This window comes from Gallus gallus, chromosome 18 (genome assembly GCF_016699485.2).
Source record: "Gallus gallus isolate bGalGal1 chromosome 18, bGalGal1.mat.broiler.GRCg7b, whole genome shotgun sequence".
In the NCBI taxonomy this organism is placed as follows: Eukaryota; Metazoa; Chordata; class Aves; order Galliformes; family Phasianidae; genus Gallus; species Gallus gallus.
Genome location: NC_052549.1, coordinates 8505135 through 8530630, shown reverse-complemented (window position 1 = coordinate 8530630; position 25496 = coordinate 8505135). Strand labels below are relative to the sequence as shown.

At 52.2% G+C, this 25496-nt stretch overlaps 1 protein-coding gene and 1 long non-coding RNA gene across 4 annotated transcripts in view; one reads left to right on the top strand and one right to left on the bottom strand.

Annotated features, from left to right (window-relative positions):
- Positions 1–24503, bottom strand: part of LOC107052244 — a 42886-nt gene extending 18383 nt beyond the window's left edge. The window contains exons 1-3 of one of the 2 annotated variants that reach the window (XR_005840719.1): positions 23777–24503; positions 16642–23334; positions 12305–15073 (exon numbers count right to left, since the gene is read on the bottom strand). This is a non-coding gene — a long non-coding RNA (uncharacterized LOC107052244). Of the gene's footprint in view, positions 1–12304; positions 15074–16641 lie in introns of both variants that reach the window. The other variant, XR_005840720.1, reaches the window with a different exon arrangement.
- On the top strand, positions 15737–25152 carry FAM20A (FAM20A, golgi associated secretory pathway pseudokinase). Of its 2 annotated transcripts, XM_015279945.4 has the most exons (11): positions 15737–16131; positions 19185–19369; positions 19599–19649; positions 19922–20000; positions 20400–20492; positions 20908–21023; positions 21312–21492; positions 21614–21723; positions 21830–21911; positions 21988–22047; positions 24503–25152. In XM_015279945.4, the coding sequence occupies exons 1-11, from the start codon at positions 15776–15778 to the stop codon at positions 24765–24767; spliced, it is 1578 nt and encodes a 525-aa protein (XP_015135431.2). In that variant the 5' UTR covers positions 15737–15775; the 3' UTR covers positions 24768–25152. The 2 variants fall into 2 exon arrangements, with proteins under 2 accessions (XP_015135431.2, XP_015135433.2); XM_015279947.4 differs by lacking the exon at positions 19599–19649.
- The last annotated feature ends 344 nt before the right edge of the window (positions 25153–25496 follow it).

The window sequence follows — 25496 nt, the reverse complement described above, 5'->3', positions numbered from 1 at the left end:
ATTTTAGATCCCTGGTTGAAAGATGAAACACATTGCTGGTGCATTATTCCACTGCAAACAGTGTCTGTTGCTATGGACGAGGAACACATGTGGGGCCGCTCGGAGGTATCGGGAGTGCCTTTATCCACTGCTCCCTCCAACAGTGGCTGCAACAGTCGTACTTTGCAACCAGGCAATGAGGAGGGAGTTCTCAGCAATTACTCACTCTAAATCACAGGAGTGTCAAAATAAGGGTGAATGCCCCCTGCAGAGCTCACCACAACAAAAATGGACAAGTGCAACTCACACACATGCCTATTTTCTCTCCAGAGCCAGCACTGCTGAGGGTCACTCTTTTTGCAGTGCTGGAAAATGGGCATTTGGATGTTGTGCTTTTTCCATCCCTGCCCCTAATTCTGCTGGAAGATGGGTGTAAAAGGAAATGAATAGTGAAGATGCTGAAATCTCTCTTGCATGACCCCACAAGAGGAGCCCTTTGCAAACACCATTTGCAAGAACCAGCCAGTGATGGCTCTCCCTGCACTCAGACCAAAGCCAAACCCTGTCTTTTCCTCCTCAGAAGACATCTTAATGCCCTGTAAGGAAGAACTTCTTGCAGTAGGGTTTGCAGCACCCTCTGGGCACTGGGACCTGTGGCAGCCACTTGTTGTGACATCAGCTGCTCGCTGCCCAAACCCATTGGAAAAAACACAGCTCCGGGTCTGATGCCACAGCCTCTGCTGCCAGCCCAGAGCTGGAAGCCACAGGAAGAGAATGGCCCGATTCTGAGGGTTCACCCTGCAGTAAACAGGGAGGGTGAGGCTGCGGCAGGGTTTTCTGCCTGGGAAATGAGTCCTTACCGCCTTTAAACTCTCCACCTTTGCAGGTCCTGGGGTTCGTGGCTTGGCTCCTCTCGCCTGGCCCCAGCACAGTGGTTGCTGTCATAGCACAGGGTCAGGGATGGAAAAACACCTCCCAGGGGCTGGCAGAAGGCCGGCTGCTGCTTGGTTGTACTTGGAAACACCTGGAAAATTCAGCCAGTAAAACCAATGCAACCCAGCACAGCCCCGCACAGGGCTTGGAGCATCCAGCAAAGCCCAGCCCAGCTCTGCTCTCAATGCCCCAGGACCTCCCTGCAGACATTTGGCATGCAGATTGCTGCACTGCTCATCCAACAAGGGTGGGGATAGGGCAGTCTGGAATACAGGACTGCAGTCTCCATTTCTGCCTCCAAGAGGTGCAGTAGAAAGGGCATTATTCCATTAGGATGGCACTTACACAATCACAGGCCACGGAGTTAGCAGGCTTGTTGTGTGCACTGCAGAGCAACTCATGCTCCAGGTTCCAAGGTTTTTCTCATATAACGCATTCATCTTTGTTAGACCCTCAGTGCTGAATACATCAGCATCACGTCAGCTTGTTTCTGTTTGTTTTCTGCATCATTGTTCATGTTGGTGTAATGGGGGCATCAATGGGAAAAGACCTATAAGATCCCCAAGCCCAAAGGCAGCCCTTCCCACCGTACCCACTGCCCACATCCCTCAGTGCCATCTCCCCATGGCTCTGGGACACTTCCAGGGATGGTGACCCCCCTGCTCCCTGGGGGAGCAATTCAGAGAATAAATTGCTCCTAATATCCAACCTGAATGGGTTTGGATATTATGCCTTTACTCTTTCTCCTTTTGAGTGAGCAATATCACAGTTACACATACTGCCACTAGCAACAGCCACGTGTAAGCCACTGACATAGCCACTAACACAGCCATTCACAGACGCTGAAAAGCTTTTGAACATTTTACAAGAGCAGCTTCAAAAACAGGATGTGCAAAGCCTTGCTGCTGGGATACGTTCCTCCCGGTGTTCAGATGTTCCACTTTGGAGTCCACATCGGGGCAATCAAAGCCCTCCAAAACCATCTTTAAACCAAAGCACAAACTTTAAGTTGAGCCCAGGAAAAATAAAGGAAATTGCTGTGCTGAAAGGGGAAAAAATGTGCCCTGGGTGGGTAACCTCAGCACAGACAGCAGAAGGGCACTGGGTCTGTGGGTAGGAAAGGCTGCCCTTGGCTGGCATGAGGAGGAATCAGCACTTCGGGGGCTGCACTTTGGGGCAAGTGGGGGGGAAAAGAAAAGCACAGAAAGAATGTGGTATCTGGTGCTGTTTGCCACACACTGCTCACCAATGGCTCTGCTACCCGACAGCCCAGGAGGGCACTGCTTAAAGCACACGTTGAAGTATAGAGATGGAAGGCTGAGAGTTGCCCACAGAACGGAATAAAATCAGTTCAGCTCAGCCTCCTCTCTCTTATTGCTCGGGTAATAAAATCATTCACAATGCAAATGCCTAATTGGGGGTGCGTGGGGAGACACAAGACATTGAGCTGATGGGTACACAGAGAGCTCTGCCCAGTGCTGGGCCCTCCTGTCCATAACCACCATTTATACAAACCAGAGCACTGAGCACTTCTCCAAACAAATAAAACAATAAAGAAAGTAAAAACCCACCCAGGGATGTGCCATGATGAGGGAAAAGCAAAAAGCCTGAATGCTAACGGGGGGAAAGCATCTCCCCAGTTAAAAGGGAGTGGGAATGCAGTGGGCGCTGAGGAGAGGGCTGGGAGCCAAGTTCATCTGCATTAATCTTGCACTCATTAAAATCAGTTGTTCCCTTCTTAATTCAGCCAGGGCTGCCGAGCTTAAGAATTAAAAATTCATGAGCCCGTGTCCCTAAAGATGAGTTAAAAAATAATACATTAGCCAAAGTAGCACAGATTCTCAAAGCTCTCCTAAAAAAAAAACCAAAAATGTCCCGGTGCTCCTCTGTGCTCGGAGCTTTCAGCTCACGCTTCCATGAGGGATGAGGACACGAACCAACCCCTACTCTCACACAGTGGTGTCAGTCCGGAGCCTGGAGGCAGCCCCACAGATTCCATTCCTGGAGGCAGCCCCACAGATTCCATCGCTTACAGTGAAAACAGAGGGAGTGAGCAGTGCAGGAGGGGCGCTCGGATCCCCTCATCCCACCTCAAAGTCCTGGAGAACACGGGCCTTCCTGCCCCCACGGGGCACAGCAGCTCTGTGCAAGCAAGCAGTAAAAGTAAATAATTGCTTCTTAATTCCATGCGCGTGAGCAACAAGCTAGACGTGGTTGTTAATGTGCTCTTAATTAAGGTCACCGCTGACAATAGCTGGAGAGCTGGAAACAAAGACAATAAACACCACTGATGTGAAGCAGATGGGACCTCGGAAAGGCTTTCCCAATATTTGATGAACAAACTGGGATTTTTTTTTTTCAGCTGCACACCGGGGACTTCCAGCCCATGGGAGAACCCAACCCAGCATCGCCTTCGCCAGCCCAGCTTGGGAAGATCATGTTGTGCTCCCTGCATCAGAAGGGCACTGTATTCACCATGTGGAACACCAAAGCAGGACCGTGCAAAGCAGCCCGGGAGCAGCATCAGCTCCTCCAGCTGAGTTGGTTTCCTGAAGGAGAAGCTGCGTAAATAAGGACAGGCTGTCGTTTATTTATAGAAGGCATTCATTTCCTCCGTGATGGAGATAAATACCCATTAGCTTTCAAGGTGATGAATCATCTATGAATTAACCTACTGGGAAAAAAAATAATGATAATGCAGATATTCATATTTTCGAAGGAAGGCTTGCCGGTTGGGAAAGAAAGGAAGGGAGTTAATCTGACTGATGTCATCTGAAATGCTGAGATAAGACCACCAGAGCAGGGCTGGCAGGGCCGTCTCTCCACGTCCCCATCTCTGCGGAAGGACATCAGTCCGAGGCTGGCGTTGGTTATCTGGCAAACGGAGCCTCCCATAGCTGAGGAGGTGAGCTGTGGTGAAGCACAAAGGATCCCACACCCGGCCTTTGGGATCCACCTCCACTGCCATGCCTGGGCTCCATCCATCACCTCCCCCAATCTCCAACAAGCCCAGGAAATAAATAAATGAATGAAACAGGAAGACTGTGTGTGCGCTCATCCTGTTCCTGTGCTCCCTGACCATTTTTAGCTTTGGTTTGTCCCCAGCTCTTTCCCCACACACACCCACACTCCAAACTATCCACAAAGCCAAAAGATGTCTAAAACACAACAGCAACCCATCAGCTTCCAGGAATTCAAACCAGCTTAAGAAACCACAACTTTTTTGTTACGTTTGGTTATTTATTTATTTTTTTTTTTATGCATGAGGTTTTTTTCTCAGTCTTTTACAACCCATTTTAAACAACTGCTGGGAGTTTTCTTCCTTCCCAGCCTCCCCAGCTATATTCAGCCTGTCTCTCTCACCAGCCTCATGGAACTCACATTTCAGGGCAGAGCAAATGTGCATGCATGCAGAGGGCGGGGATGAGGAGACAATGTGGCACGCAATACAGACCTGGTTTCCAAAATTCCCCCTCTGCCTGCACGCACGAGGAGCTGGGTGCAGCCTGCTAAGTTCCCTGCAGGCAGGGAATGATTCCACCCTGCATTACATATTGCACGTGATGAGGCATCTGCCACTCGTTGTGAAAGACGCCATCATAGCCCAAGAAATCACATTGCCAGAAGGATTTGCATGCTATCACCAATGCTCTCCTGGCTAAGCCACATTCCCCCTCTGCATGCTGCTGCTGATCACTTTACCTTGTGTATCAGAGCTGATTAAGGCAGCCCAGGTTAGGCAGCCAGGCTGAGCCCTTCGGACTCACTGTTCCTGCAGCCTCCTCTGTTGTTCCCATCACTCCAGCTGCAGCTTGATGCGTCTGCAAAGGGAAGCCCTAGAGATGCCCCATTTATTACACAGCCAGCACCTCTTCCATAGTGCAACTGCTCTGGCTACACACTGAGACACGGCCATTTCCCATACGTGCAGTGCAATTTGAGTATTCCAAGTTAGATTTTATTTTCATGGAGATGGTCATGTCCAGAGGAGAAAATGGAACAAGCTGTTCTGAGCTTTGACACATGAGAGCAGCAGTAAATTCATGTAGAACACAACACTGCAAAATTTATAGTAGCAAAAATGATTCTGTATTAAGAAAAGATGAATTTTAAGAATGTTCCCATAAAACCAGCCATTTCATGACCAATAACCCTGCAGGGTGCAACCAAGCAGGAAGGATGTCAAAGAAGAGAACAAGTCCGCTCTCCTCAAGGCTCACTGGCTGCCAATGGGACTGGCGCTGGGGCTGGTCAATATCTGGGTTCCAGTGTAGGGTAGAGAGGTAAAAGCATTCATAGCTGGCAAAACTGCAAAGAGATGAACTCATCACTTCATCCATGCCTCAGCCTCCTGAGTTTGAACAGCTAAGTCAAAAAGAAACCAAGTAAGTCTGGAAAGCTGGGATTGTATAGAGGAAGAGCAGTCATCATCTACCTCCCCTCCCTGGAGAGGCAACCAAGCAACCTTCCACAGTGAAAAATAGTTTCTGCTCTCCTCAAATACTCAAATAGATCCCATGTGAAAGTCGCTATTCCTCTAACAGAGTCAGATGCTGTGTCTGTGAGCTATTTAAAGACTAAACAATCTGTGTGCTGTTACTGCTCCTGGTCTGATTAGATGAGATCAGTTAGATCTTGTGCTTCTAGATGCTGGCTGGCAGCCTCTAGCACCCTATGTGCCCCTTGATGGCCCTGCACAGCCAGATGCACCAAGCTCCATCCCCAACCAAACACTCAACGTCCTTCATTCCCATGGAAATCAGTGAAACATAAGTATGTCCTTCAAGTTAAGCACCTCATTCCAAGCAAAGAGCTTTGTGGAGCAAGCCACACTGGTGGCCATCTTGTGTCACTCATCACCCATCATCAGGGTGGCTGATGGCACGCATGCAATGTCTTGTTCATAGAGCCATGGGACTGCTCCTTCCCCAGGGCTTCATGATAAGTGAGTGCCTGGCTGAGCAGGGATCTCATTTCCCTTTATGCATATTTGGATGTCAGCCTGCTAGGGAGGACAATGGTTGACCATGGGACAATGGTTGGCTATGGGTCAATTGTTGGTCATGGGTCAGCGGTTGGCCATGAGACAATGGTTGGCCATGGGATACTGTGGGCCAACAACCTCACCTGTCACCAAGAGATGGACAAAACGTACAACACCCAGTGTCCACTAGCTTTGTGGTCTCTGCAGGGGCTGAACCAGTCCCTGCATTCCCCATCTCCAAGAGCTTAAGGCTGCCAACACTTCCACCCCACTGGGCTCCAGCCTGGGACTCACAGCAGCACTGCCCACACAAACACATTTGTTAGAACACGCGTTCACCCTGCAGCCACAGGGTTGGATGTAAGAACACAAGCAGGTTCTTGGTCAAACAAAGCCCACTCCAGCTGCCTGGGAGGACAGCACACTGCCGTTGCACTCCTTTGATTGGTTTACAGCTCATTGCAGCACTTCATATATGCAGTTATTTCCATAACCAGATCCAAGAGAGTCTGTGAACAGGAAGGAATTAGGTACTTATGCAAAGACCATTAAAGTCAAAGGGAATCTTTCCATTGGCTGGAAAGCGTTTGGCTCTGAATGTCAGTGGCTGCTGTAGGGGATTTAGAGCAGGAAGCAGGAGTGGACTTTGCAGGTTTTCTCAGCATTTGTTACAGGCTTCAGCACAGAAGCTCTCTGTGCCCATCCCCCTGCATGTAAATTAAGAGGTGTGCAGGCTGCGAGTCTCACCCTGGATGCAGAGCCCTAACAGCCTGCCTGTGCATGTCCTCCAGCCTCTATAAGGCAGGCAGAGCAGAACCTGTAAAAGCAGGAATAGTCCTTCCCTATGGGCAATAGGAATTCTGCACAGGTCCCAGCATGTCAGTCCTGGTGCCTAACACATTTATGACATGTCAGCCTGAGAGCCAAAAATACCATAAACCAAAAACTTCAGCAGGTCTGAAAAGCTGGTTAATCCAAAGTTGGAATTCACCCCAGGCTGACCCCACTGCTGGGACCCACACAGCATCCTCCCAGGTACCCAAAGCCACCAGCATGGAAACAAGAGGTCGCAGTTATATGTGAGTGAGGGAGAAATGATACCTGTTGGGAGCTCAGCTCTGCAGAGTGCAGCTCTGCAGGTTCCCTTTGCAGGAGCATCCCTCCGGCATCTCCCTCAGCCCAGAGGTACCCGGACACCAGGGGAGGCTTCTTGCCATCATCAGGATGTGGATCAGGAGACGAGCTCTGCTCCCACCTGCTGCACATTCACTGCTTTAGTGGGACCAGTTGCCAGACTCGTCAGGAACCGGGTCTCATTAGCGTGGCTGAGGCTCTGGCAGAGCACAGGCTCCTCAGTTCCATTAATAGGAAGCACTGAGAGATGCCATGGCAGCAGTTCAAGGCCGGGCGGTGCGCACCACTGCATTATGAAGTCTAGACAGAGCTGGATCCCAGCAAGCCTGAGGAATGCCTCTCCCTGCCCTCACACACTGCCTCATACCGAGCAGCATTCCTCAGCCAGGAATGGTGTGGGGAAGTCTTTCATCCCCTTGTTCAACCGGGTCCTCCTGCAAGCACCTCCACCCCAAAGCTCTGCCTGGAAGCCTGGAGCATGCTCTTGCTGTAGCTTGCACAGAGCTTCACCTGACTGAGGGCTGCACTGAGGAAGGATGTGGGGAGAAAATATGTTAAAAACAGGGCTTTTTTATTATTATTCCTATCTGGAGTGAAAATAGCACCTTTGGAGCAGCACCCTGCACCACAACCGGCTGCAGGCAGCATCCCAAGAGGTGGTTGGAACACAAAGCAAAAAACCAAACAGCAGCAGTTGTAATTTATTGGAGTATTTCTACTGGAGCTCAGCTGTTGCATGCGTTTTTCACCAGCTGAGGGGTAATTTGTACTGAGACAGTGTTTCAGCAGCCCTGAAATAAATAGAAACCTTGAATGGGGTGGGGGGAACGGAGCAACACTTCCCAACCCATGGGCACAAGTGGGATGCAGCAGCTGGCAGTGCCTCCCAGCTGTCCCAATGGCACCAGGGGCCACTGAGAGCCATTCAGCAGCAATTCAAAGGGAAAATGGGACCCGATGAGGACCCTTCAGAACAGCTCTGCACATCCAGCATGTACATGCTTTCCTTAAGTGGATTGATAAGCACTTTGAATTGGTATTAACGCACACCAGATGCTGGGGAATCATCTCCCACTTACAGCAATTATGAGGATATCCCAGAAGCGAATAATGCAACTGAGAAGATGAGCATCTGGTGGTGGCTGTCAGGCCCATGTCCAGCAAGATAAATCTCTGTAATGAAGAGGTGTGATTTCATTTATTTTTTGCTTCAGCCATATGGCATTTAGCTCCAGGTTCGTGCGATTCCTCCTCCTTTGGGGGATTCTCCCTGGGAGGAGCAGGGCAGAGCTATCCCTTGTCCTCACCGTGCTTCCAGCCAAGTTCAGGACCCCTAAGTTCAAGATGAGAGAACCCTGCTTGTTCTGGGGTTTGTTAAGAAGCCTACAAGGTGACAAAGCAATGAAGGCTGCTTCCTATATAAACAAACCAAATAATCATACAATCATTAAGGCTGGAAAAGAGCTCTAAGATCCCCAAGTCAAACCCCAACCCATCCCCACCATGTCTACTGGCCACGACCCCTCCTGGGCTAATGGCTGTTTCGATTGCTCGGGGTCTACGACTGCACTAACTACACAAAAAGCAGTTTTCATGTCCCCATTAGGCTGCAAAGAAGGAATTATCTTTGACCACAGAGTGACCCCACAGTGGTGCTTTGCTACCCCAAATCCCATGCACAGGATGGGGAGTGAAGAGCGTGCATGCACCAGGTTGGATAGAAAGCACGTCCATTATAACGCCTCTGACTGCACGTCTGCAAAGTGCTGAGCAACAGGAAATCGTTTGACTTCTATCAGGCCAAATCCAGGGAGCATCAACCCTGCAATTAGCTATAATTAGTAATCCACTCCAGCAGTGCACCCCCAGGCAGGATCCACGCACACCCACACGATCCTGCATGCTAAAAGGATGCGGTTAGAGGCACACACAGTGACGGTGTCTGCAAGGGGGGGGGGGGGGATTTCACCATGAGCAAGAACAGGGTTTGAAGAACTGTAGCTTTTCTGCTTTAATAAGAAAGTAACTTGCTGATGTGAGACCCCACGGTGAGCCAAAGTGGAGCACTTCCTCATCCTCCCACTCCCACCAGTGTCAGCCCTTCCTCTCCACCAGCACCCAAGCACCAGTGGGCTCCTCACCAGCAGCTGGCTGTGGCTTTCTGCACTGCCATTGGCCCCTGGGGCTGGTGCCAGCTCTCAGAACACCCAGAAGACAATGGGAGAAGCTCATTCAGCTGTCACTTCATTTTCAAGGAGATTTCACACTTGCAGTACCACAGCACTTGAGGTGCATTTTGCCATCTTCCCACTTAATTGTGTCTGCAGCTAAAGCTAAACGTTGTCACACAGGCAGAAAAACCCAGTGCTTATGAGCCCATGATACTCAGGGATGTGGAGAAACCACAGCAATCCCGGCTACAGTCCTTGCCCTGTAATCTGCACGTCGTGAATCACCGCGTAATTCGGCAATGGCTGCAATCACTGCACACAGTTATTTGCTCTTTATGCTGAAATAAAATGGCGGGGAAGACAGACAGTAATTGAGTGCTATGCGGACACTCACAGTTTTCAACCTTCTTCTATCAACATTTTCCTACGGAGGAACACCACAGCAAAGATCCGACTTCTACTCAAGCAGGAGACCCCGAGCTGCAATCCCCGCGCGCAGGATAGACCGACTCTGAACCTTCCCCAAAATAAACCAATTCCATCGCCCTTCAGCAAAGCCAAAGCTGCTGCCCAGACCACACAGGCCTCCTACGGCTGCGATTCCCACCAGAAGATCCCATCTGCAGAAACCTCCTCACTGCTGCTAACGTGGCTGCTGTGGGCGGGCGTCCTCAGCACGCGGCTTCAGTGCAACGACTGCAGAACAGAAAGGATGAAGCCAACATCTGAGATTTTCCACTGCTACGCTCACATGGCTCTGCTGGTTATAATGGGTGCTTATTAAATTACGGTTTAAATCTTCCCTTTAAATGATGAACGCTTGCAGATGCCCCCGCAGGCTTATGAGCAGCAGAGATGGGCAAATGGGCGATCTGGTGATCTCACAGCTCCTTCTTTCCCCGCGCCAGTATCTCATTTATTCATAGAATGAAGAGGCATTGGCATTAATAATTAGCTATTTTAAGTTACATGCAAGTCTAGGAAGAGGGAGAAAAATCTTCCTGAGTGCGGCAAATTCCCTTATAGTTGTCTAAAGGCTTTTCTGCTGTGGTTGGTGAGTATCGCCATTGGAGAGCAATTTTAGTGTGTCCTAAAAGACTCTGTTCCCATGAGAGGGAAGGGATGGCCTAAGGGAAGGAGGAGCCAAAGGATCCCATTTTCTTGAGTAAATTTGGAGGAGCACAGGAGTGAGCATGGGGAGGAAATGTGGGTACCCCGTCCCTGGAGGTGCTCAAGGTCAGGTTGGATGGGGCCCTGGGCAGCTTGATTTGGTGGGTGGCAACCATGCCTGAAGGATTGGGATTGGAACTGGATGACCGCTGAGGTCCCTCCCAACCCACATCATGCAGTGATTCTATGATGGGAGCAGCACTACAGACGACAAAGACCCAACGCCTTCTGCTCCCCCGTACCCCACAAGACTAACTACCACTTGCAGGGAGAAATATTCCCTGTCCTGTGGTTACAGCCCATTTCACAAGCATTTACCTCCAGATGAGTATCAAAGCAAAAAATGTGAACCCCAGAGCCAGCACAAACCCCCTGCAAGAGCTCTGCAGCAGCTCCTTGGAGAAATGTTGTGCTATAGATATATTTAGGCTGAACCCAATGTATGCACTCACCACAGGCCCTAAGCCTTGAATCCATGCTCTTTCCAAATGACTGTAATTTTTAGTCTATCTCCTGTGATGATGTACCTAGCCAGCCTGAAATTCCCCTGTGGCACTTTAATGAGTAGTTTAACCTGAGATATAATTTACAAAGATATAAGTGCGTGCTCAGGAAGATCTATTTCTGTTGCAGGAACTTGTACTAAAAGTGGCATTGCCTCCCTCCATCGCTGGTATCACCCTGTTCCCCCAGGGCAACCCTTCTCCTTTCAATAGGAACACGCTTCCTGCTCTACACAACGCCCCTTGGTACTCACTAAGGGTTAATAAGGAATTCAAGGGCTGAGCTGAGTAACAGCTGAATTTACTGCTGATAAGAGACCTCTTCTTCTGAGCCTTGCTAAAGCCATCCCGGTTATTTTCTTGTTTCAATAAATATCTTCTTGTTGGCTCTCTGGCAAACAGTCCCTGCGGTGATGGACCGCTGGGGCAGTGCTAGCAGGCAGGGCAAGTCCAAGACCATTATTCAGACATGAGTGTACACACCTAAAAGGCTGGAGGAATTTTACAGGGAGACATTTTAACCTATGAGAAGTCCCAGTGCTGTAATTGCATCTTAATTTGACCTGAACCCTTGGTTGTACAGCGGCCAGGCACGGGTTCCCAGGCAAACACTCGGCTCAAAGGCTCTTCAGCAGGATGTGTGTATCTGTTTCTCCTTATTTTACATCCTGGTGGAAAAAAAAAAATAGCACCAAAACATCCCAATGTGATTGTTGACTTCCAGCAACGTGAGGAAACAGGAAGCGAACTGATGAGCAGCTCAGGCCCAAATAGCTGACGCTGTTTTGATGCCAGAGGAGCCCACAGCGATGGATGGGAGTGCATTGCATGGATCCAGGAGAGACATCTGGTGCCTGGTTTGGTGGCTGGTACCCTGCCCATGGCAGGAGGTTGGAACTGGGTGATCTCTGAGGCCCCATCCAACCCCAGCCACTCCGTGATTCTATGTCTGCTATGCCGTTGTATGAATGGAGCGGCTGTCCTCTCGTGGTCCCCTCCAGCTCCTCCACTTGTTCTGTTTTGCATTTGATTTACCATGCATGCTGTATTCTTCAAGAAACAAGCTATTTAACAGATCCTTGTGGTGCAGTGCCCCTACGTGAGCCCTGCATTGTTACTTTTAGTGCAGAACGCCACGCTCACACAGTGCAAAGCCCACTGCCCTCAGCCATCCAACACCAGCCCCCGAGCCAAGGTCAGGGTCACCACAGTCAGGTCAGGAGTGGGGAAAAAACAAACACAAACAAATGGAAACAAAGCTGAGCACAGCTGCAGCGCAGCAAAGACTGCCCGGGACACACAGACCTGGAGTCTCTCCTTCATCCCACCACCAATCCTTTGGCACTTCCAAGCCCATCCCAAGCAAAGGGCACAGGGTCCTTCCCAACCCCCCGATCTCGCCAGGACAAACCGAGGGGAACCATTCTTACCTGGTTTAACATCTTCACTTTGTCTTCCTACTACAAAACAGCCATGACTTTACAGCCTGTCTGCACGTGGTTTTCGCAGGGACAAGATGTGCAATCGTAATAGTGCACAGCAGCCAAGATTGTATAGTTTCCTCTAAATAATTTAAAGCGCTGTTTTTGCAGACAAAGAGGGATCAGCCAGCAACCTCCATGGAGGACACAGTGCAAAAACCACACCTAACCCACAAAACAACTGATTTCCTCCTGACAGATTAATGCTTTTCCTTTGAGAACACATATGCTTTGGAATGAAGGTTTCCCAGCTGCCACCACAGCCCAAAGAGCAGAGGCTGAAAGCTTTATTCTGTGCTCTGTATGAACTGAGACGAGGCTGGGAGTCGGGAGGTTTGTGATTCACCCATCAGTGGGGGAAAAAGCAAAGCCCTTCATTTGCTGCTTTGGAAACAACACTTGTCCCATCTGCTGACGTGCTTTTAAATCCTTCTGTAGGAAGTCTCAGACCTCGGTGGTTTATGAAGATGGGCAGAAGAGCTATTGCAGGATGCTCTGGGGGGGGTCAGAGCCCACTGCCCTGGGTTCAGTTCCTTCCCACTTTGCTCAGCCCCCACTGTGTGCCTGATAGCATAGAGGAAAAAGTAACCAAAGTTCCTCTCTTTGAGAGCCATTACAGTTTATAAAAATCCTCTGCAAGCAATCTGCATTTTATCTCCTTAATGGCTCCAAAGCCTCCACTTGTATCCAAAAATAATTGCTTTCAGCGAGGGCTGAAGAATATTCCTCTGAAATCATGGACCAGATGTTCCACTGAGACCATTACACAGTTAACTACCAATAAAAGTAATTCAAGAAACCAAATACTGATTAAAGAATGCGCACGTACAGCCCAGCTCTGTTTGCAGAGCAGGAATGTGATTGGCTCCATGTGATTTAACCTTTACAGCACAGACACACTCTTCCCTTCCTCCTCGGCAAGGGTGACATCGGCCAGCAAGCTCAGCCCTGCAGAGACTGTTTTGTTTTTCCTATCTGGGAAGCCAGATCTCGTCAGTTCAATGCAAGCTGAGGCAGCGTCCAGGAGGCCAAAAGCCCAGAATTGCTTCAGAGGTCAGCACTGCTCTCCAGCCCGCAAAGGCACAGCCAAGAGAAACAGCCCCACGTGGTCCCCTCTGCAGGGACAGAGCAAAGGAGACTTCAGGCTTCGTCTCCACTTTGCACGTATCTAAACACTTCCTTTTATATGATATAATTCGGTTTTTGTAGAAGAATCCCTGGAGTGAAGAGCCACCCTCCCTCCAAAGATGCAAGTGAAGAGGCATTAATTGTCCAACTGGGGCCTCCAGGGCTTTTCTCTGCATTGTTAGCTAACAAAAACGTGTTCTTCATTTAAACACTTAGCCCCAGCGTTATGCTGATCATTACAAGCCCAGGCAGAGCACGAGGCAGTGCTCCCCACCACCTGGCCCTCTTGTCACACAGCAGCCCCCCAAGCAACACAGGGCCGACCCTTTCCAAGTGATCCTCATCAGCCTTATGGACACAATTTGGGGAGTTACCCCCAGCATCCCACCAGGGCCAGGAGCAGAATGGAGCTCTGTCACACTGCTGGCATTTCTGCTCCCCGATGTGCCCAGACACATTTCCATAGGGAAACACCAAACACTTGGCTCCTCTACTTCGTATTTCTATTTTCCTTTGAATGCTGTGTGGCTGCCTTGGTGTTTAATCCCAGTAATTAACGGGGTGGCAAGAAAAGAGCAGTTCCATCTCCTTTTCCCCTATACAAACACAACCGGAGGCGCTGGGCTGGGTCGTTCCTGGAGCATTTCAAGCAGAGAAGGAAGAAAGAGCAGCAGACAGAGGCATCACCTATCGGCAAGCAGGAGGCGGCTCTAAAGAAGATCATTTTTATATCAGAAACGAGTGAGAGAAGCCGAATTATATCCATTTCCCAACGTTTGGGGAAAAATAAGAGGGAAATCTTTTGTTTCTTAGAAATGACTTTGAAAACAACCTGCCGGTTACCACCCGGAATACAGAGGAAGCCCTTAGCACGGGATGTCACTGCACGTTTATTTAAAGCTTTAATGATATGTTTGGGGACATCATCTACGCCTGGATATTCCTCCACTGTGACCGTCTGGGGGAAGGAGTTCAGTCTGAAAATAGTAAATGAGGCCAATTATCCGGCGGCAATTCCAAAGGGTGATTTGGTTCCTCTTGAGCTGTCCGTGTCCTATCCAAGCATCTCCGCAGTGCCTGGATGCACCCACAGCTGCCTGGGAAAGCACAGACACACTCAATAGCGAGGAGAACCCTGATGTGCTCAGAGCTGGAGGTCACTAAAGCTTCGGGAAGGACCACGGTGTTTCAATTTGGTACAGATCGATGGGATGGCTTTATTTATTTATTTTTAATTAGCCCCATTATCAACAGAACGATCTTCCCGCAGCGCGTGCAAATAGCAGCTGGCATCTCAGCCTGGCTGATGGCTTTTCTCCTCATGCCGTTGTTCAGAGCTGGCATTGCAAACCAGGAAAGATTTAATAGTGGTTTCTGGGAGAGATTAGCAGCGTGCAGCGGCTCAGAGGGGATTACGAATGCAGCAGCATCAGCCAGTTTTGATGGAGTGGTTGTCAAAGTTGTGCTTTAAGTTTAAAGGGAGGCAATGAGGGCTTTCGGAGGGCTCGCATCCACGGAGCTGTGTTTGCTGGTGACTCATTCTGGCTCGCTGGAGCGCAGATTTGGTTCACTTCAGCTGGATAACCTCGTCTTTAAAAGAGAAAAAAGTAAATAAAAATGCAAAATCCTATTGTTAGCCACAGACCATTGCTTATTGGTGGGATTACTGGGAAAGCACCAAACCGTCCGGTCCGGGAAGGGCTGAGGACGGCGGCTCTGCTTGCCCAGCAGTACAGCACCACTGGGAACGAACCCCCCTGCAACGATTGCCCCAGTTTTGCCCCCAAATACAAAACATTTGGCATTATGACAGCGACCCCCCCATACCCAAAACCCAAACTCTTCAGATGTCAGAAGACGGAGCAGAGTCATTTTGCAGACGCAATTTGAAGCGACAATATGAACCAGTGCCCATCCTCCGACGACCAGGAGGAACGCAGGGGAACGGCGTCAGCAGTTGCATGGGGACAGCGTGACTTTCGGAGGGACCGGGACGGGCGGGGGCAGAGCACCGGGACCCTCCTTCATCCCAGGCTCCCCTTTCCCAACGGGACCCCCGTCCTCCCCGAGCCCCCGCGCTCCCCTCCCTCTCCACGCCCCGGTCTCTCCGCGCTGCCCCAGGCCGGCCCCCAGCGCCCTGCCCGCTCCCCGCCCCGAGGTGCCCGCACTCCCGGCTCCGCCACTCGAGCTCCCCCGCGCGTTCTGCCCCGGGAGGCGGCGGCGGCGGCGGCGGGAGGGAGGGAGGTGCGGACTGTCCGCACCCGGAGCCGTCGCCACCCGGCAACGGGGGCCATGCCGGGGCCCCGCCGGGACCGGCCGGCCGTGCTGCTGCTGCTCGGGGCGCTGCTGGCTGCCGACCTCTACTTCCACCTCTGGCCGCGGGCGCGGAGGGAGCTGGCCCCGAGCGCTCCGAGCTGCCCGTGCCGCCTCCGCTCCGCTCCCTCCGCCGCTCCGCCGCCGCCGCCGCCGCCGCCCCCCGCCCGCGCCGCCTCCTCCTCTTCCTCCTCCTCCGCCTCCTCCTCCCCGCTGCGGCGTCTCTTCGCCCACCCGCTGTACCGCGCCGCCGCCCCGCCGGGCCCCGCCGAGCCGCTGCTGGGCGCCCGCGAAGCTCTGCGCTACTACCGGCGGAAGGCGGCCCGCTGGAACAGGTGCGTCCCGCCGCGCGGCACCCCGACGCGGCACCGCTCCCTGGGCAGCCATCCCCGGGCACCCCAAACCCAGCGTCCCACCCCCGGGCGCTTCATCCCTCTGCACGTATCCCCAGGTACCCACCCCCCGGCGCCTCGTCCCCGAGCACAGCTCTCCAGGTATCCATCCCTGGTACCCCATCTCCAGGCACTCATCCCCAAATTCCAATCTCTGACGACCCCATACCCGGCCATCCCAAACCCAGCACCCCATCCATGGGCACCCCGTTCCTAGGTTCCAATCTCCAGACACCCAACCCAGCACCAATCCATAGGTACCCATCTCCAGGCACGCATCCCTGGTACCCCATCCCTGGGCACCCCAACCGCAGGTGCACATGCCCGGGTTCCAATCTCTGGGTACGCAGAGCACCCTCCCAGCACCCCCTGCATGGCCATCCCCCAGATATCCTTTGCCCAGGCACCCCGACCTGTACACACAACCCCTTCAGTGGCCTGCTCTGTGCCCACCTCCTGGCTCTCTGCTGTCCTCCCAATTGCCCTTTTCTGCAGCACCCCATATGTCACAGGGCTGTGCATGGGGGTTCTGCTGGGAGAGGGCTTCCTGTGGTGCCTGATGGGGGAGATGAGGAGGGGAATGGTGCAGGGATGCAGGGTGAGCCCCTGCCAGCTGTGCATAGCAGGGATAAGCGCCTTCTTCATTTGCATCAGCAATGTGGGGGCAGAACGGCGTCAGTTCTTGAGTGCTGTACCCCAGAGCCATCTCCTTGCACCCACCAGCAGGAAAAGTTTCCCTATTTCCAGTGTCCTGCAAGGCACTGTGGAGGAGCGGAGGGACCGTGACCCGAGCATGGCTCAGACCCCTCCAGCTCTTCTTCCTCTCCCTGCCCTGGGGATGCATGGGGCGAGGCCGAGCTGTGCACTGGCTGCATGTCAGCAGGGTGGGACAGAGAGCAATGATGAGCACACAGCTGGGAAATGCAAGGCAAGGCAAGAGGGTTTGGGATGCTGAGTGGATACTTCCCAAGGAGAAGCAGTGTGGGGAGGTGGGTTGTGACCAAGATCAGCTCCATAGTGCACCATCTTACACACCACCATGGAGCATGCAATGCCAAGTGCACCACTGTGATTTCCAGCCAAGCCCCTGCAACTTCACACCCGTCCTCTCCTCTCGTTGGCAATGTAAACTGAATGTGGTATAGGAAGGTGCCTGCCATGGTGCTTTTCATCAGCCCATCAGAGTGATCTGTGCCTCGAGGTCATTCAGCCACAGCAGCACTCAGCTCACATCCTCCCAGCATGGGGATATCCCTGGGCTGACAGTGGGGTCCGTGCAGGACCAGGCAGCCATGGCTTTCCCGGTCCATAGGTTTAGCAGAGCATGGTGTAGGTAAGGGCTGCACACACGCTCCCAGCTCTCCCGAAGGTATGACACATCCTACAGGGTAGAACAGGGTCAGAGCTGACCCTATGGCCATCCCATGTGAGGCGTGGACTGTGGGGCTGTCAGTGCAGCACCCATCTGCATGGCTTGAGTGGACCCAGCTGCAGCTCAGCCCTGCATCCACAGCACAGCACAGTTTCTGCAGGCAGGTGGAAATAAATTGCTCTGGGGTTCCCTGCCTGGCTCTGTCGTGGCCTGGCCCTGGGATGTGGCACCTTTTGGATATGGGTGGCGAGGAGAATAGGGCACTGCGCATCCTACCTGCACACAGAGCTCTGCCTTCTCATTCCCATTCCTAGCACTTTAGTTAGGGGAATCTGACTGCAGGGGTGGCTGACGGGGATGCAGGAAGAATAATTTTAAAAAAAGGGAATTAAAAAAAAACAAACAAACCCAGAGCTTGTTTTTATCCATGAAAAAACAATTCCATACCCCAAACTCTGTGACCTGCTCCGTGCCAAGCACTCAGCCCAGTGACATGGGGACAGCAGCACCCAGTGCCTGGTGCCTCCTGCAGCCCAGGGCTGAGCAGAGCCTGGGCAACCCCGGGGCTGTTCACAGCAAGCCATACACAGACCTCCTTTTTACATCATTATGTCTTTTGCAGAGGGCTGTTCCTAAGGGGAAATATTTCAGGCATCCTGGAGGGAGCGGCGTTTGGGGGTTGAAGGCTCGCAGGGCTGCTGGCCCCCAGCCCTGTGCCCGCTGCCTCCCCTTGCACAAAGGCTGCATTTTTTTCCCCATCAGTAATGCACCGCTCACCGCCATTCGGGGCGGGGGGGACAGGCTGAGTGCATGGGAAGTGGGAGAGCAAATATGGTAAAATATGTGGGCAGCTTCCCTCGGGAAAATTCCTGCGTCATTCTGCTGACACGCACTGGGGGCTTCGCCGTCCCCATCTGCATTTGTGGGACTGCTGGCATCCCCCACATTTCTCCCCATATATCCCTGAAATGCATCCCTCGGAACGGACTGACCGCCCTATCCACGTGCGCCATGGAGAAGGGATGGGAGCCCTGCAGACCCCACTATGTGGGGCAGGGATGGCACAACCCGGGGCTCCACTGGTTAATGAACCACTCGCTATCGGCCCCGGCTCCTGTTTGCCTTCACGGAGGTATCTTGGCACTTTCAATGCAAACTGAACTCAGTTTTCCCTTTATCATGAGCACAGATGCCGCACACGGCTCTGCCGACGTTAATGAGAAACCAGTGCTGTCAGCCAGGGGATAAATGACCTTTTGGTGGCAGTTCAGCAAAGCTTGGGTCCTATCAGAGGGAAAATGGCTCATGGAGACAAACCTGGTCGGTCACAGCTCCACCTGCCAGAACGGGACAGATTCAGCCCGGTTTTACCCATTCCAGGGCAGTGCAGTGCCGGGTGGCCCCTCTGGATCCCACTGCCCAGAATGAAGGCTGCAGAGGACATGGGACAATTTGGGGCTCCAGCAGTCGCGCTGCCTGGAACCTCTGGATTTGGCAAAAGGCTCTGGCACAGCAAAAGCTTTCCGTACCCATCCCGTAACACCGCAGCCCAAAGCTTTACTCCCAACACTGAGCATTTCCATCCTGCACCCGTCCCCATCACCCCGTGCTCATTCCCTTCCAGGAGACACAAGCTCTATAGGCAGGAGCTCAACCTTACAGCCTCGGCCGCACTGCTCCCGCTGCGTCCCGAAGCCAGCTGGCTGCAGTTCCATCTGGGCATCAGCCGGGATGGGCTCTACCCCCGTTCCAGCCCTGCTGTCAGCAGACTGCTGCGGGACATGCACGACTTTGCCACCATCAGCGCTGGTGAGTGTTGCAGTGTGGGACCCCAAGCCCTGCGCTGGCTTCTCCATGGGTTTTGTGCTGCATGATTGTCATTGTGTTACCCAGAGATGGGAGAAGGGCTGGGCTGTGGCCCTTCCTGTGTCTTTAGTATATAGATAGAGCTTATAATCAGAAGGGAGTCTGGCTTTTTACATAGTCTGATAGTGAGCCCTGCACAGCCCCGTCCTCACGGCTCCTCCTGCTCTTGCAGACTACAGCCAGGATGAGAAAGCTCTGCTGGGAGCCTGTGACTGCAGCCAGAGTGAGTGCATTCCTCCCAGGACTCTGTGCCATCTTTGCTTCACCCAAATGGAGAGGGAGGCACCGGGTCCCCCTCGAGCTTCCAGCCCCATACTCCACTCAGGGATAAACCCCACAGAGGATGGGATGGGGATGCCAAGACACCGATGTGCCAATGAGGGGAGGAAAAGGTCCCCAGGGGGAACCTAACAAATGGACTTTGGGAGACATGCATGGTGCCTGGATGGTGCAGATCTGTGGCACACAGGCAGCTAACATCCCTTTTCCCCCCAGTTGTGAAGCCCAGCGGTGTGCACCTGAAGTTGGTACTCAGGTTCCAGGACTTCGGCAAAGCCATGTTCAAGCCCATGAGGTAAGGCAAAGCCCCACTGCTCACGATGAGCATCTGGGAGCACTGGAGCTCTCTGCAGTGAGGGCTGAGGGCATCCTCAGGCAAGGAGGGGCACGTCACATTGCATCTCTCGTCCTTAGCTCAGCAAAGCCACCTTGAATTATTAAAGCTACCTTTAATTATTGCTGGCTGCTTGCTCCCTTCCCCAGTAACACGCAAACATCAGTGTTCCCACACTGCACACTGACACTGGAAGGCTCTTTCTCTGCAGATGCCAGAGACTGAAGGACCTCAGGGCACTTTTCTCCTACACACTGCTGTCACCTCAGGGGCCGCAACATCCTCAGCACCGCTTTGGTTTTGTCTCTCCCTGGATCCCCTGGGTGCACACCCCAGGATTGACCCCTGGATCTCTTCCAGGCAGAAACGTGAGGAGGAGACACCCGAGGACTTCTTCTACTTTGTAGACTTCCAGCGGCACAATGCTGAGATCGCAGCCTTCCACCTGGACAGGTATGAGAGGAGCTGTGCTCAGCCCCACAGAGCGCTGGCCGTGGGTCAGCAACTGCTCAGCAGCACCCTGGTGGGGAATATTCTCACTGAGAGGCCAATACTCACTTTGCTTTGCTCCGTGCAGGCTGGGCAGTGATGCACGGGTTGTAGCTTTGCTGCATGCACTGGGTCCATCCCGGGCATTGACCCAGCCGAGCTCTGGGTGCCTGGTTTGTTTTGGAGAGATGCAGTTTCAAGCTCACAACTAATGAGCAATGAACCCAGGAGCCTTTTCCAGCAGTCCCAGCTTCACCACCATTTAGGTGCAGCCATCAAGAAGGAAAACATTTTGCCAGCAGGAAGGGCACGGGCAGCATCTGCCCCCCCATGCAGTCAGGTCCCACTGCGTTGTCACTGTGCTGCTTTCCTCGGGCAGGATCCTGGACTTCCGACGGGTGCCCCCCACTGTTGGGAGGCTGATCAACGTCACCAAGGAGATCCTGGAAGTCACCAGGAATGAAGTCCTGCAGAGCGTCTTCTTCGTCTCGCCAGGTAGGTGAGCACTCAGCTGCTGCACGTCAGTCCTTTGGGTGGGAAAAGATTATGGGCTGTGCAGGAATGGGACTGAGGTCTGTTCACCTGTCCTGCTTTGTAACCTTTCCCCCAGCGTGGGACTGAGTGTATCCATTGACCAAAACTCTGTTTCCCTCCGTGATTTGGTGGTTCATATCCATTATGTGCTTAGATATGTTACAGTGCCTATTGCATGGCGAGGCAGGAGTCGGTCCAAGCTCCACAGCCCCATAGCTTCTTCCCCCTGTTCTCTCTGTTCTCCTCCAGCCAGCAACGTGTGCTTCTTTGCCAAGTGCCCATACATGTGCAAGACAGAGTATGCTGTGTGTGGGAACCCCCACCTCCTGGAAGGGTCCCTGTCTGCCTTCCTGCCATCCCTCAACCTGGCGCCGCGGCTTTCCATCCCAAACCCATGGATCCGCTCCTACTCGTTTGATGGAAAAGAGGAGTAAGTGGGTAAATGCTGCTGCTGCTTCATATATACGCCTTACAGGGAGTGTGTGGGAAGGAGAACAAGCGGGATACAGACTGTGAGCGGACTGTGTGCCCCCTCCCCTGGTGTCCTGCAGGTGGGAGGTGAATCCGCTCTACTGTGACACCGTGAGGGAGATCTACCCCTACAGCAGTGGCAACCGTCTGCTTAACATTGTTGACATGGCCATATTTGACTTCCTAATAGGTACAATTAAAGCATTTCATGCTGATGGGAAAGAAAACGCGGGATAGGTCTGAAAATTACTCAGGCACTTGCAAGGGAAACCGCTGCTCTGTTCCTCCTTTACCAGGGAACATGGACCGCCACCACTATGAGATGTTCACCAAGTTTGGAGATGATGGCTTCCTCCTACACCTGGACAACGCCAGGGGGTGAGGCTGGGAGGCTGAGGGGATGCGGGGAGGCCGTGGGCAGGTGGTAACACTCCGTGCTCTCTCCTTACCCCAGGTTTGGGCGCCATTCTCACGATGAAATCTCCATCCTGGCCCCGCTCTCCCAGTGCTGTGTGTAAGTGTCAGCTTTGTTTTCCTTCCCAGACACATCAGCTCCCCCCTGGACCGGCAGCGCTGGCTGCTGGCATCCACCTGGGAACCCAACCAAACACAGCACAACATGGGAACCACCAGTTATCTCCAAAGCAAGAATTAAGCTTTTATGTTAGAGCATCGAGCTGCTCTGCTGTGTCACGCAGCCATCGTTCCTGCACTTCATACTTACTATTCCAATGGACCCTTTCCCATGAGAACCCCCTAAATAACCCTAACGCCCAGGTGAGCTTCCCAAATCCACACAAACAGCTCCCTCGCTCAGCAGCAGGCAAGCATCAGATGCTTGAATGCCCACCAAAGCACCATTCTCACGCACAAAAAGGCTTTCGCTGACTTTTCTGTTGGCCCAAACCCTTCCAGAAGCGTCCCCTTGCATTTCCCAACCCACCAACACGAGGTGCTGCCAGCCCCACTTGTCTCCGTGTGCTAACATGAGACCTCCATCCACCAGCTCTGACAGTTCATCAGGTTTCTTCTCACGGCATCAAGGAGAAGCTCATCAATTTTACCGTTTGAATCCTATCTTGGCCGCCCTTTTATTAATCCACATAAATCAACAGCTGAAAGTCAAATTAAAGAGACGGGGGAAGAAAAGCTGCTCCTCCCCGTGGTTTCTCTTTAGGAGATCCCTAACCTATTTCCTTGCTGTACCTGCTCTGCGTAAGCCTTGGGGTGCTAATTGCACTCTCCCCATACGTTTGTATTATCGGATCTAATTTTAAGAACTGCTGGTTGCACCGAGTGAGACTTTCCGTTTATAATTGCAGAGCTCACAGTGACTCCTTCTGCCGAGCTCCTGTTTAGTGCAGTTCACATTCACTCTTTGACCTAGCAGCACTTATCTGCAGGTCACATCCTTCCTGCTCACCCAGATCCACCTCCCAGAAGCTGTTCTTAATTTAGGTAGGATGAGCTGCAAGTCGCACCTTTAATGAGACAGCTATAGGCAAGAACTGAGACTTGAAAATGACTTGTACTCACTACAGAGCCACCCAAAGCCTCATTTCCTACAGCAGTCCATCCATTCAGAGCTGGAGAGCATCCAGAAAGGCTTGGAATCCTCTGAGCTCAACTTCCTGCAGCCTTCTGGTGCTTTGACCCACCTTTCACAGCTCCTGTTCCAGTCCTTGTCTCATTTATCCTCTCCCAGCTTTGCTGCTGCTGCTAAGCCCCAAAACAGCCCCCAGTGCATCCAGCATGCATATCTTCCGGGCTCACAATGTTCCTGGAAGGCTCTGGGTCAAACCTTCATAAATCATAGAATCATTAAGGTCAGAAAAGACCTTTAAGGTCATCAAGCCCAACTGCCACCCCTTCCCACCTTGCCCACTCACCACGTCTCTCAGTCAGGCATTACGATTGCCATGCAAGAGGAGCAGAGCTGGGGGCAGAATTTCCACCTCATGTTCCTGCCAATTCCTTACACAACCATTAAGCACTGAATGAGCCATTCCCCATGGGATCTGACTGCCCCGTTCCCCACCTGTAAGCACCACTGCTCGCAGCAGAGCAAACACAGCTGCTGTTCAGTGCAGCAGCTCTGAAGTCACCCCACAGCTCTGCTCAATGCAAGCACAGCCCCTGGATGGCATCTCCCATTGCAGTCAGAGCCGCAGTGCTGTTACTGACTGATGTCCTGAGTGAGTAACAGGACAACCTGCACCTGGCTGAGGTGTTTCTGACCATACCTTTCTCCACATGGAAATTCTGGCTAAGCCAGCACGGCTCCACAAACACGGGCTGCCCTCTTTCCAAAGTTTGAAAGGCAGTGGTTAAGGTCACCGATCCACTTCAGTAATAGAGGCTCTGAAATCAAAATACTTCTGAGAGCATTAAACAAATCGTGTCAGAATACTTCGTGTCATTCCCCAAAGCAGGCCAAGATTATAGCTTTTCATCCTACCTTCTGTCAGAGGGAAATACTTCATCCTCATCGCCTCTTCAGGCACAATGTCAGATCAGCTCTGGGAAATGCTCTCTTCTCACTCAGTTTAGAGAGATTTTTCCTCATTCATCACCAGCTAAGATACACCGCTTCATTTTCTCTCTCCCTCTGCCCCATAAATGTCATTTCTGGTACCGTGGCACTGCCCTGCAGTCACCTGGGGAACTAGGGCACATCCGACCCAGGGGAAGAATGCTCACTGCTGAGGATTTCTAACATTCTTCTCTCTCTGAAGACAGAAACCTGCTGTATGAGCACGCCGTAGCCTGAAAAATCAGTAAGGACCAGAGGTTTCTGCAGAGACTTCCATGTACTTCACTAAGAGCTTTTTGTTCCAAATATTGTTGTCAGTTCTGGAACTGTATCTTCCCTCCCTCCTCCCTCTCTCAGCAGAGGGCTCAGACAACTGCCCCTTGCTGGGGTGCTGTGAAGTGTCAGCACTGGGATGTCTGATTTCTTTCTCTTCCAGAATAAAGCGGACGACGTTGCTGCGCCTGCAGCTGCTGGCTGAGCCCGAGTACCAGCTGAGTGCTGTGATGAGGGAATCCCTCCTGCAGGACCCCCTGGCACCTGTCCTCACCGAGCCCCATCTCCTGGCCTTGGACCGACGGTTACAGCTCATCCTGAAAGCCGTGAGGAAGTGCATAGACACACATGGAGAAGCCAAGGTGGTGGCCAATGACACCAGGCAGCCCGAGGCTCCCGCATCTGACAGAGTGAAGCTGAGCACATAAACAGCCTTCAGCTGCTGCTCAGAGGCAGGGAAGACCCCTGTGAGACCAGGGACAAATGTTAACAGTTGGTCATCTCCATCTACAAGTGCCCATGAGATGGAGAGGGGAAACTCTTTGGAAGATCTTCAGGGATCACAGTGGGCTCTCAGGCTGAGCACTCAAGCAAAGCTGCCAAGCTTGGTGTGGTGTGGCTGCAGCAGGTCTTTGCACCCCAAGCACCAGCTCTGGTGGGAAAGCAGAGATCTGGTTTGCAGCTGGGCATGCCTTGTGGGTGACAGGGACACACACAGCCTGCAGCTTGCTCAGCCTGCACAGGAGCTTGCTCTTACTATGATGGACACAAGCTAGATCCAAGGATGAGGCTTGAATAAAGAGATGCCACGAATATTCTCTTCTTACTAAGTCTGTGTTCTGTAGTCAAGACTGCATGGGAGAAAGGAGCAACCTTACTGTGAGACAAGGTGACACATCACTTAATGTGGTCAGAATGGAGCACCTCCACACAGTACCCACCAGCAGACAGGGCCCCTGCCCCTGGGTCTCTGCAACAGAAAACAACCAGCCCAGTCCACTCCATTCTGCCTTGGGGGTGGAAGAACCAGGCTGGGTTATAACAGAAAAGCAGGAAAATTATATATATATATTATATTTTATAACATAAATTAATATTATATTTATATATATTTAGATACAACTACTCAAAGACAGAGGACTGTATTTACAATCCCA

Excerpts from the sequence above, each read along its gene's own strand:
- FAM20A (XM_015279945.4), top strand. The coding sequence starts at position 15,776 with ATGCCGGGGCCCCGCCGGGACCGGCCGGCCGTGCTGCTGCTGCTCGGG. Across the intron at positions 21,493-21,613 it reads TCGTTTGATGGAAAAGAGGA|GTGGGAGGTGAATCCGCTCT; the intron begins GTAAGTGGGTAA and ends GGTGTCCTGCAG. Across the intron at positions 22,048-24,502 it reads CCGCTCTCCCAGTGCTGTGT|AATAAAGCGGACGACGTTGC; the intron begins GTAAGTGTCAGC and ends TTTCTCTTCCAG.